At 46.9% G+C, this 12,597-nt stretch overlaps 1 protein-coding gene across 5 annotated transcripts in view; it reads left to right on the top strand.

The window, feature by feature from the left end:
- The window catches only part of iqsec1b (IQ motif and Sec7 domain ArfGEF 1b), a 186,140-nt gene that overhangs the window by 146,867 nt on the left and 26,676 nt on the right, over positions 1-12,597 (top strand). Inside the window, exon 1 of one of the 5 annotated variants that reach the window (XM_018734016.2) lies at positions 8,521-8,643. The exons of the other annotated variants lie outside the window; for them this stretch is intronic. Coding sequence (XP_018589532.2) covers positions 8,570-8,643 — 74 coding nt within the window. The 5' untranslated portion in view covers positions 8,521-8,569. Of the gene's footprint in view, positions 1-8,520; positions 8,644-12,597 lie in introns of those variants that run through there. 5 annotated transcript variants of the gene reach the window in all.

The following is a 12,597-nucleotide window of genomic DNA, read 5'->3' as shown; positions in this document are numbered from 1 at the left end:
TTGAAAAAGATGAATATAGACTAGTGGACAACACAGCTAAAAGGCAAAAGGTCCAAAAAACATAACAGTCTTCCAGAGTTCATGTAAGTTAATTGTGGTTACACACACACACACACACACACACACACATTCTCAGAACCGCTTGTCCCATACGGGGTCACGGGGAACCGGAGCCTAACCCGGTAACACAGGGCGTAAGGCCGGAGGGGGAGGGGACACACCCAGGACGGGACGCCAGTCCGCCGCAAGGCACCCCAAGCGGGACTCGAACCCCAGACCCACTGGAGAGCAGGACTGTGGTCCAACCCACTGCGCCACCGCGCCCCCCTAATTGTGGTTAATTTAAGTTAATTTAAGTTAATTTTTTACTGTATCAGTTCAAGGTAAGTATCTTGATCAAGGGTACTATAGCAGTAGGTGGGATTTGAACCGAGGTCCATCGAGTGGAGACCACCTGCTGCCCTTATGATCAAGTGAATAAGAAAGCCTCTGACCATGAACGCTGTTGGTACTAATTATGTTGACATATAAATTATGTGGGTCTGTCAGCAGTAGACACAACTGTTTTGACTACACGGTCACGTGTTCACGCCCCACGCTTTCGCTCTGTGTGTAATTATCCTTGTTTCTCAACCTCTTTCTGGGAATCCGGGCTGCTTATCATCGCTGCTGTGTCACACCCGTGTGCCACAGATGGAAAAAACACCAGCACTTCCTGCTGGGGCCACGGTGCCGCGTGGGCGGCTGCGCGCAGAGGTCGGCTCACGTGTCAGACAGCTGCAGGCTACCGCAGGGTAGGGCGTTCCTCGGGTTAACAAGCAGCGCGTTTCCACCGCAGAACTTCTGAACACCTGGCGGCCTGGGGTTGCCCGGGCCGTCTGGGGTCGACCGGGGTCACCTGCTTTGTGCCGCGTCCATTACATCGCTGCCTGCTCTGCTTGAAGCTCTGTACCACGGTAAGCAGGACCACGGTTGAGATCCATTATGGGGTCGACGCCCAGGCTGGACTGAGTTTGGCTGATCTCAGCTTCGATGTCGACTGTATCTGAGTGTTTGCTTCACTCTTTTCATTGCAGAGCTAGATACTTTTTTATTTGCACTGTAGACTGGAATGTGTTCACTGGGAACTGATTTACAATGTTTACATTCATTTCTTTAGTTGACACTTTTCTCCAAAGCAATTTACAATTCTAAGATATATATATATAATTATTTACCCATTTGGCCAGCAGATGGTGCAGTGGTTAACACTTGTGTCTTGTACTTAAAGGATGTGGGGTTGAATCCCACCTCCTGCTGTAGTACCCTTGAACAAGGTACAAGACATCCTGAACGGACGCAGTAAAATTTACCTAGCTGTGTCAAGGGGTAAATCAGTGTAAGTATCTTAAGATTATGCTTTGCTTTGGAGAAAAGCATCAGATGAATAAATAAATGTAAATTTGGACTCGGTTGGAATGAAAGTTACTGTTACAGTGTGTCGTTTGTCATAGAGACCACTCATAATCCACAGATATATTTATTAAGAAGATTTTCTGGTGTGTTGAGTGTAGATCCTACTCCAGGACACAGTGCTCAGTCATGGCTGTTCGGTTTCTGATGTCAGCTTCAGTGAGTGTTTGTGTGAATGCTGTACTGCCGCCGTGCTACGACAGCGAGAGCCACAGTAAAAGTCGATATGGCCGTGTTTTACTTGTTTCTTCAGAAGCGGAGGGGGATGCCTGAATGTAAGGGATGATGAAATGTTTAGAGAAATGTTCGGCGCTCACTCCCCCCGGCCACTTCTGGTTCCATCTGTTGAATGGAAGTTGTTGTGTGTATTAATGAGTAGATGGTGTACAGGGTATGTCTGCCGAACGGGCCCTGCTGAACGTAGGTTTATTCACAAGGTTTGAGTTAAATCATTAAATGTTTTCTCTGCATTGAACAGTACTAATATGCTGGCTCCTTGTGTTTTAAACAATGGATTAAAGAGTTTTCAAAGATTTTTTTTAGATGTACAGTTTATTTTTAATTGCATATCCTTCACTTGTAAAATTTCAGTGTGGAGCAGTGAACACAACCTGTGTTTACCATCTGAGTCGACAGGTGGCAGTAATGAGCACTCAGTAAGAATAGGGGTGCCGGAGTTCCTTGGGGGGGGGTGTGGTGGCGCAGTGGGTTGGACCATGGTCCTGTTCTCCGGTGGGTCTGGGGTTCGAGTCCCGCTTGGGGTGCCTTGCGACGGACTGGCTTCCTGTCCTGGGTGTGTCCCCTCCCCCTCCGGCCTTATGCCCTGTGTTGCCGGGTAAGCTCCGGTTCCCCGCAACCCCGTATGGGACAAGCGGTTCTGAAACTGTGTGTGTGTGTGTGTGTGTGTGTGTGTGTGTGTGAGAGAGTTCCTTGGTTCAACTCAATTTCACAGTGTTTACAGCTCATTTCTGGTGTCCTTGAGTATCTGTGATCACTAACAAGATGAGGCGCATCAGAGATCTTCATGGGATGAATCAGTAGACAGAGAGTATGGAAAGTGGCATTGCTGGTGCTGTAGTGGTTAGCTCTCCTGCCTTTGGTCCTGAAGGTTGCAGGTTTGATTCTCATCTCTGGGTGTTGTACCCTTGAGTGAGGTTCTTACCCTAAATGACTCAAGTAGAATTACCCAGCTCTATAGCTGGGTGAATAATTGTAGGTGTCTTAATGTTGTAAGTTGCTTTGGAGAAGAGTATCAGATAAATGAGTTTGTGTAGAAAACATGTTTCTATTTATTACTTTTATTTTTAATTTTGCTCAAGGGTTTAAAAAATTTATAATGAGTTTGACAGAGTATTTTAATTTATTGTAGTTATTGATTACTATGTACTGAGTTTTTTACAGAACCTAACGCGTAAATAAATCACAGGAAATTTGTGTTGTTAAGCTTTTGCAGCACAATTACAATTTAGTGGTAAAAGTAATTTTGGAGTTACAAACAAAACTAGTTATGAACGGACGTCTGGTCCAGACAGTATTTGTAAGCTGAGGAGCGTGTGCAGTGCCAGCATTATTATCAGAGCAAGTAAAAGCTTAACAAACAGACATCTCCAGCATGTGTTAACTGTATAAACATGTTCATTCTCCTTTGAAAGAAGGAGGACACATTTCCAGTCCCTGCTCTTCATGAAAAATAACCTTCAAGCTCATCCTTTCAGACCTTTCCACATGATCTTCTAAGCTTAAGGAAATGACTTTGCCATCTGTCTCGGGAATCCGTCACAATGCTCTGGCATGAAATATGTCGCATGTGCAACTAAAATCAATTATATATACCGACACATATTTCAAAGCCCTGATTATTTCATAATAAATGTCGTAATAACCTTCTTCTCCGAAGCAGGAGGTCATTAAAAAACAATGTGTTCTGTCACCTCGTCTGCAAAAGAGAGAAAAATTAAGCGATGAAATACTGTTCCTCCTCTCGCTCTTTCTTCTAAACTCTAGGCCTGTTAGTTAAAAAAAGAAAGGAATTTAAATCTTACTGAATGAATGATTGGAAAAATGACTCACAAGTGCCTTCTGAGTAACGCTTTTCTTTCTTTGCTGAAAAATTGAACTGAACCAAACCTTCATTTTTATCTGCCCCCATAAGTGATTTGGTTAATAACACAAAATCATTTCTTTGAGAGTGCAGTTTGTTCAGAATCACTTACACAGATATTTAATTTACTGAGTTAATTGTCTGAGTTTGAGCTTCTCGGATAAACGCTCTGACCTTCTTTATGACGAAGTCTTACCGCGTTTATTTTTGTCAGCAGCTGCTCTTCTTGAGCAGTGAAAGGAAACTCTTATTTGGTGGCATTGAGTTATACTTGCTGAGGGCCTGTGGGGGCCGCTCGGGGTCCCGAATCACATCAGGGATGCAGTGGCACGAGCCAAAGGGACGCTGCAGTGAAGCCCCACAGTCAGACACAACACCTGTGCTGGGCCGTCCTGCCCATGCACCGGGTATGAGAAAGGCGCCCTTTGTGTCCTCTGCCAACCTAAACACCCTGTGCCATCAATAGCTCCAGTGTGTGTCGGGCCCGAGGGAGGGGTGGCTTATGAGTGGGGTCAGCATTTCCTCCTGAGGTTTGTCCTCCCTGTGAGTATCAGGTGTGTGTGCAAGTGTGTATGCTGCACAAGTGATCACTTCGTTTATTTGGATGAGCTAGGTGACCCCTGTAATGAGGGTAAACGAAGGCTCTACGGCGGTGGGAGAATAATGGGGCGGGGCTTAGTACATCTCAGAGCCCATCTGCCCCTGCTCTGTCCCCTCCTCACCCACACACTCCCGGACATGTGTCTGCATCTTGTCAGTTCAACCTCGTGATGTCGCCGTGGTAATGGTCTTGCTGTGATGAGGGTCTTGGGAGGTGTGCGCCATGTGGGCGGACCCTCGCTGTGGGTTGCAGATTGAAGGGCTCTGATGGGACTCATCTGAACATTTTTCTCTCAGCTAGAGGCATTTTTGCTTCTAACTTATTTTTCTATTTCTCGTGCGTGTGTGTGTATGTATGGTGTATGTTGTGTACTGCTGCAACCAAAGTGCATTTCCTGCTGGGGTTAATAAAGTTTCTTTCATTCAGTTGTTCTTTAAATGCCTGTGGTTGTATGAGGCTGTTGGTATGCAGGAGGAGCACGGAACATACATACACAGCGATTGTTTTGTTTGTCCTGTCTGTTTTGCATGTTTTAGTGCTGAAATGAAAGGCCCTCTCTCTTTTGCAATGTTCCGATCCCCAAGTTTTTCCAGGTCTGCAGTTTCATTTTTCTTCTTCATTCTTTGTCATTCTAGCAACCTTGATAGAGCTGTCTGTCTGTCCATGCTGCGTCACATCCTCGAGCTCAGCACACCAGAGACATGATCTGTGGCGTGACGGCACTAATGAGATGGTGCGCGGGGGGCTGTTGATGAGACTGAGAGAGACCTACACTTCCGGGTCCTTCAGCTGCAAGGCACTGGCTCTAAGCGCTACGCCACCTGCTGCCTCTGCAATGTGTGTGAGCTGTGTCTCACTAATCTGTATTGGTGTAGTTTGGCATCGGAAGGAAAGAGGTGTATTATGTACATTTGTGTTTGTTGGGGTGGATGTTTTGATTCCCAAGTGACCTGCTGTTGAAGCAAAGAGTCACATGAGTGCTGCAGCCATAGGTAGCAGGACAGAAATTAGGAGTGAGGGGTTAGGGTTAGGGGTTAGAGGTAAGAGTTAGGGCTTAAAGGTTAGGAGTTAAGGGTTAGAGGATAGGGATTAGAGGTTACGGTTAGGGGTTAGAGGATACAGTTTAGGTGTTAGGCTGTTTGAGCCCTCCTTCTCGAGATAGACTTTGAAGGAGCAGTCAGGCATCTGTCCATCCCTTGTCTGTCCTGCATTTGGCTGTGTTTGGGACCCTCTGTGTGGGACCCCCAACATCGTGGGGACCATCATGAAGACTGGCCTTGAAGGAAAAGGACAAGCAGATGAGAGTTGCTCTCCTACACTGATTGGGATGCAGAGCTGCGTCTCCAGGGACATTTTAACAAGCAGCGCTTGTGCCTTTTCGCATCCATCACATCACAGTATAATCCCCAGCTTCCCTATGAATTTCTGAATTGCCTATGAGTTGATTTTCCCCGTTATCATTGTGCCCATGAGATGTGCGGTGGTTTCGATGTGCAGGTGCATTAAAGCGCTTGTAATTATTGACAAGGCAAACAGTATGTGAGATAAAAACACAAGTGTTTGAGGTCACTGTGGTTGCTGGAAGTTACTTTCTATGGCCTCTTTATTAGGCAGTGAAAAGCTTGTGGCTGAAACTACACACAGATGAACATGCTGCGGGATGAACAAGGACTTTGGAGTAAAGCGCTGAAGTTTTCAAAATTTACTGAACACTCTTGATCTCCAGAGATAATTTGGGTTGTACGCTCAGATGTGGGTTCAAATGCTGTTGGGTGTGTGTGGAGTTTGCAGGTTCCCCCCATGTTTGCGTGGGTTTCTTCCGGGTGCTCTGGTTTCCTCCCACAGTGCAAAGGCGTGTTTTGGGCAAACTGCTGCCTCTAAATGGTTCATTTTATGTGTGTGTGTCTGATTGCCCTTTCAAGACTTTACTCTGCCTCACACCCTGTGCTTCCAGGATGGACTCTGGACCACTGTGACTCTGTATTGGACAAGAGGTTGTTGGTTGTGGATGTGTGTATGGATGTAATTGATTGGCAGCAGGCGCCGTTGTGGTTAGAGCAGTACCCTTTGGATTCAGAGGTCACAGGTTTGAATCCTTCCTCCTCCTGTAGTGCCCTTGATCAAGGTACCTGCCCTGAAGTGGTACAATAAAAAATATCCTGATTTATTAATTGGTAAATCAGTGTACAAACCTCCCACTGCAAGCCGCTTTGGAGAAAGGCATCAGCTAAATTAATAAATAAAACTGATTTATGGAACATGGAGTTCCAGACTTATGAATGTTTGTGGCTCCTCATTATATAGTCAGTGTAACTTTGATCCAAAGGCCAGTACTGTATCGCCATTCATTTGGGCAGTGGTTAAAGTACCTTGTTTTTCCACTGATTTCAACTGTTACGCTGAGTCCATTAGTTTGACCACCCAGTGGCCAGATCCGTCTCCATCCGCCAGAACACAAAGTTCCACAAAGTCGGAGACTAAACAAGACGTATTAATGAGTTCCTCATTAGCGACCACACATGTCCCGAAACGCCGATTTAATGTAATGAAATAGGACACGTTGGAGGTGAACTGGCTGATAATGACCATTATGACCTCATTGCAGTCCAGTGCTGCTGGACTCTGAGCAGGACGTCATAGCAGCACTCCGGCACCCTGAAATACACACGTTTACCCTTTTAGGTGCATACTTCTCTATCCAGCAGGTTATGGGGTTTCATAGAAAAGCAGGAATACCTTAAAGAGCTACGCTCAAGACGTGTTTAATATTGCAATAAACTGCATAAAATATTCCACACCATTCAAAACATGTATGTCATGAGAGCTCCTCTCCATCTGTGTGAGAACTGGTCACTGGCCTAACTGGTAGCCTCGTGTGTTTGTTCTCATCCAGCAGGGCTTTGTGGGTAATGAGGGGTCACCAGCTAGCTGTCAGTCACAAGGGTACAATAGAGCTCGGTCACGGTTGCCTGTTTCTGAGCATCGAACGCGGAAACTGGGGTCACTCGAAGAGGATGTTTCTTTGGAACATGTAAGAGATGGTCCAGAACGTGTTCGACTGGACAGAACGAGAGACAGGATGCTAAACAAGATGTCATGGCAGCACCAGTGGTTATAGAGCAGTCACGGTCATGGTCATATGAGCCCGTGCTGACCTTTCATTTTGATCCTCCCCGCAAATGCAGAAGGCTGTGATGTACGTTCCTCTTCTGTTCCGCACCGGGACCATTTCCGACGGCTCAACGTTCCGCTGACAGGGCTTCTCCAAACTCCGAACCCCTGGGAATACTCTTCAACACCATCCTTCATTATTGCTGAAAATGCCCAATGTGGGGGAGGGGCACCTCCGACAATGCGGGGGCCGTTATCAACCCTGCCCCAGAGCGCCCCCCGATACCATCTAGGACATGGCAAGCCTACGCCCGTTGTTTGGGAAATGATGTAATTAGGGGGAAATGCCTGAGGTCCTTGCCACCCTCATTATGTAAGGAAATGGGAGGGAAAAAATCAATCCCAGTTTGGAGGGATTAAAAAAATAGCTTTGTGATGTTAATCTGACCTGCAGCAAAAAAGGAGAGTTTATTTAACTTGGGGGACGGCGAAGAGCTGCGGGGAGCAAGCGCACGGGCGGTTTTACTGCACTGCCTGACTTTGTTTGAAGGTCAGGTTGCGGCACCCCTCCAGGGCATCCCAGGTAAAAATGAGCGCCATCCCTTTAAGAAACGACTGTGTCGGCTGTGCCGTTCGGTGCCTCCTGTCTGCCCCCAGCCTGGGGAGTCAGCGAATCGGGGGCGGAGGACTGCGATGGGCCTCAGGGGTTCGAGGTTGATGTTGGAGATTCACGTTTGCAGAGTGGGAGGCGTTTTTATTTCGGGAAGGACAGGGACTCTGAAATATGGCGGAGACGGGCCTCACTGTTCGCCTCCAGCCGCCTAGACCCCAACTGTGTGTCTTTATAGAGCCGCTTGCCCAGCACAACAAGCCCCACTCCTATCACTCCTACCATTCCCACCAGTTCCACCAGTCCCAGTCCCTGATGTCCCGCAGTGGGGTCTCCAAGTCCTCTGTGTCCAAGTGGCTCTTCTCAGTCCCTCCGTTGTATAGTTTGCATCTCTTCTTCTTCCTCCAGTTCCAGTTCACACATCCAGTCCCAGTCCAGCCCAGCCCACTGGACTGACTCACACACACACACACACACACACACACACACACACACACACACACACACACGTACGCACTCGCTCCAGAGGGGCTGTCCGCTGCCGCAGTGGGTTGAGCCCAAAGCCTCGTTGCTGCTTCTTCTCTTCCTCCTCCTCTTCGTCGTTGTTCTGCTGCGCTGCCGGCTCGCTCCACTTGGGGGGGGCTCCACGCGGCTGGGTGGGGGGCAGCCGGTAGGTGTCCAGAGTGTTTTGGCCATGTGGTGCCTGCAGTGCACCTCGGAGAGAACGACGTCCCTCCTGCACCTGGAGCTGGAGCAGCACAACCACTGGTGAGGACACTCTGTGTGTTTGTGTGTGTGTGTGTGTGTGTGTGCGTGTGCGTGTGTGTGGGGTGACCGTCTCAGGGAGGTCAAACTGAAAAAGGGGGATCCTCCCAGGTCACCACTTCAGTGAACAAATAATTCTTTAACAGCTGTCATTGTTACTATTTACATGCTCATCTGACACTTTTCTACAGAGCAACTTACACTGTTCAGCTGCTTACACTGATTTACCCTTTTATACAGCAGGATAATTTTTATTTTTACAGTTCAGGCTACCATGAGTACCAGTACCTTAATCTAGGGAATTACAGCAGGAGATAGGGTTCAAAGCCAGGTGCTTTGATTCCAAGACAATGCTTCTAACCACTACGCCCCCTGCTGTCCTCTATATCACACTGAAGGTGGGCTGTCAGATTAAGTATGCTCCCCTTATCATATTTATTAAAATATTGAATAATATAGGACATCTTGTACTCTGTACTCACTGAAACCCGTAGAGTGAAAATTCTGTCTTATTTATATGTCGTTTTGTCTTATTTCATCCGTACCATGTTTACCAGTCTGTTTACCACATGCTATTTTATTGATTTTTTTTAGATGTGCTTCTAGTTGGACAGAACAGGCTCTTGTAGCACATTTATACTGCAGAGCAGGTAGACCAGTGGTTGGAGTGAGTGACGGACCTGGGTTCAAATCTCATCTTCTGCCATAGTATCCTTGATCATGGTATTTACCCTGAAGTGTACCCCGGTGTGTAAATGGGTAAAACACTGTAAGGTTGATTGTAGAACATTTTAAGTTGCTTTGTGCAAGCAAGTCAGATAAATAAACGTGCGCTCACGCTCTCACACACACACACACACACACACACACAGTGGCGCTCAGAGAATCCCACTTTGTTGAGGCCATGAATGCAGTGTCTATGAGCTCAGAGCTGCTCCTATTCCACCCGGGGGGTTTTGAGTTCCACACTTCATGCTTTGCCTCCTAATACCCTTAAGCAAATGTTTACTTGTGTTCAAAAATACCATTTAACTCATAATTAATTGACCTTTCAGCTCAGAAGTGTGCGCGGCTGATGGAGAACTCAACGGTGTGGACACGGGCGCCTCATTTCTAGGCGATGCTCAATGACTTAATTGGAGCCAGTAGAAAAGCTGCTTGGAACGTTTTATGGAATAATTGCAGGTTCTTGATTTGTGCGCATTAACTTGCGTCGGGAAGTTTGAACATAAAAATGTAAATCATCCCAAGGAGATGCTTTACGTTGTGTATCCGTGTGTTTGTTTAGCTGGCACGTTTCTCCAAAGCAACTTGCAACATTACACTGCAGTCTGCAAACCTGGATTTCTACCCGAATGGTTCCTGAAACATGGTCTGATCTTCAGCTCATAATGATAGAAACGTCACGTGTTGTTTTTTAAGATCAGGGCTATAATTACAGCAAGGGATTTGAACCCAAGTCCTTCTGTTGCAAGGAAAAGGCTCCAGTCACTCTGCCACCTGCTGGCCTCTCAGTGCTGTTGCCAAGGAGGTACCCTGATTTGAATCTGGGACCTCCTGAAAAGCAGTCAGATATCCAACACAAAGCTGCACCCTGGTGAATGGTGTAAATCTGTGTTTCTTGGTTTGGTATTGAAGGTGTTGCTGGGGGGGGTGTGGGGGCGGGGGTGGTCGACCTTGTTGGGAAACGTATTGGTCCCTGTCCACTCTGGTCCAGTCCAGTCCAATCCAGTCTGGTCCTGGGTACTGTTAGGAGCCAAACCCTAAGGAAAGCTTTCACTCCAGTCCCACCTGGACACACTGCTTTAAAAGTGGTTAAGGGTGTCCCCTCAAATGACCCCAACATTTAATCACGCCCAGAGTGGTTTGGGTCAAAGCCTTGTTTTCCTGTCAGGGTTCCACACTGAGGGTGAGGGCTGAGAACAGAAAAGGATATGATCCACTTTAAACTAAAAGCAGCAGGTGCCACAGTGGTTTGAGCTGCTGCACCACAGTCAAAGGCTCTGGGTTCAAATCCCCCCCCAATGCTGCAGTACCCTTGATCAAGGCACTTACCAAGAGCTGATACAGTAAAAATTCTTCTTGCTTTGGGGAAAGGTGTCTGCTTAAGGATTACATGGAAAAAATAATAAAAGAGTAAACAGGGGTTTGTGCAAATAACTCTCATGAGTATGAGTAAATAAAAGATAATATGTAAATGAGGAGGCAGGTGCCCAGTTAGTTCTGTGTGTGCAGTGCAGTACTAATTAATGGTAATATGCAGGTATTCTGCCCTTCTTTATTTTGCACAGTGAGAATTAGTACCCCCCCACCTTGGTAACGTGACCCGCCGACCAGTTTGTTTGTGTGCCTTTCACTTGGCCCCCACAGAGGAGAACATCTGGTTTCTGGCGGTTGTATTTTTTTGCTCTGTGAAGGTCGGAGCGCACGGCAAACGTGCGAGTCCACTGGGAGGGGGACACAGATGCAGTCGGGGGGGGGGTGCAGCGACCTGCTCAGGCCTGCAAGCAATTTTCAGGTTTTGGTCTGGAGATTTCCGGCACGTGTTTCACCCCCCACCCCCCACCACTGGGGTTTTTTTCAGTGATGGAGGAGGCTCTTGTCTGGGAGACTAATGGCCACAGAAAGTGCCCCTGACACCTGACACCCCCCATCCCACCCCGCGTCCCATAAAAACAAGGGCCCAGCTGCACACCCCCCTCCCCGACTGTGGAATCATGGGAAATGTCAGAGTACAGTCCCCACAGCCGGACTCCGACACCAGCCGGGTGTTTGTATCTACTTTTCCCCTGATTTGTGGGGTCGCAGCCCCTGTCCTATATCACGGTTCAGCTGGTGGGGAATATTTAGCACAGAGGGCTTGTTACTCTTTTACTGCCAGGGAGTCATTAGTGTCACAGCAACATTCACATTCCAGAGAAAATTAATATCATAACTGAGATTCAGGGGACAGTGTTCTCCATTAACTGAGAATTAATTAGCAGAATGAAGCAGCGGTGCGAGTGAAGCTGAATGATGGTTGTGATCCCAAAGCATGCCGTTAAGGGTAGAAGATAAGTGCGGCTCTCCGATCAACGCTTGTTTCCCGTTTATGCCCCTTATTTTAGTGTTGCGCATGTTATCGTCTTTTTAAACTGCTCTGGAAAATATTGGAGGGAGCCTTTTGCCTTTACGCCAGAGTCACTTTCCGGTCCCAGACACAGGATTGTCTCTCATCCTTGCTTTACTGTTACCTCTCTTATACAGTGTCATTGGTCTTACAATTCATCATTCTATTATATTATCCTGTTTATTGTTCTAATGGAGGGCGCAGTGGTGCAGTGGGCTGGACTGGGTCCTGCTCTCGTGTGGGTCTGGGGTTCAAGTCCCGTTGGGGGTGCCTTGCGATGGACTGGCGTCCCGTCCTGGGTGTGTCCCCTCCCCCTCCGGCCTTTCGCCCTGTGTTGCCGGGTTAGGCTCTGGCTCCCCGAGACCCCGTATGGGACAAGCGGTTCAGATGGTGTGTGTGTGTGTTTATTGTTCTTATTATGCTTTGAGGAGCTCTTTTAAAAGGCCTTATATACATAGCATAAAGGATGTATTATTATTATTATTATTATTATTATTATTGTTGTTGTTGTTGTTGTTGTTGTTATTATTCCTCTCAATCACATATTTCAACTGGTTCTTGATGAATTCAGATGTCAACAAGAGACCAAAAATTTTCATTATACTAAGCCTACAATTTATTACAGTATTTATTTAACTGACACTTTCCTCCAAAGAAACTTACAGTATTATTTACTCATTTATACAGCTGGGTAATTTTACTGGAGCAATTTAGGGTAACTTGCTCAAGGGTACTTGCTGGAGGTGGGATTTAAACCCACAACCTTTCCATCCAAAAGTAGCAGCTCTAACCACTACACTACCAGCTTCTCTTTTTTTCTTCTCTTTTTCTTATAAATAGTTTTTTTA

Source organism: Scleropages formosus, chromosome 22 (assembly GCF_900964775.1).
Source record: "Scleropages formosus chromosome 22, fSclFor1.1, whole genome shotgun sequence".
Lineage (NCBI taxonomy): Eukaryota > Metazoa > Chordata > Actinopteri > Osteoglossiformes > Osteoglossidae > Scleropages > Scleropages formosus.
This window is presented reverse-complemented; position numbering and strand designations above follow the sequence as displayed.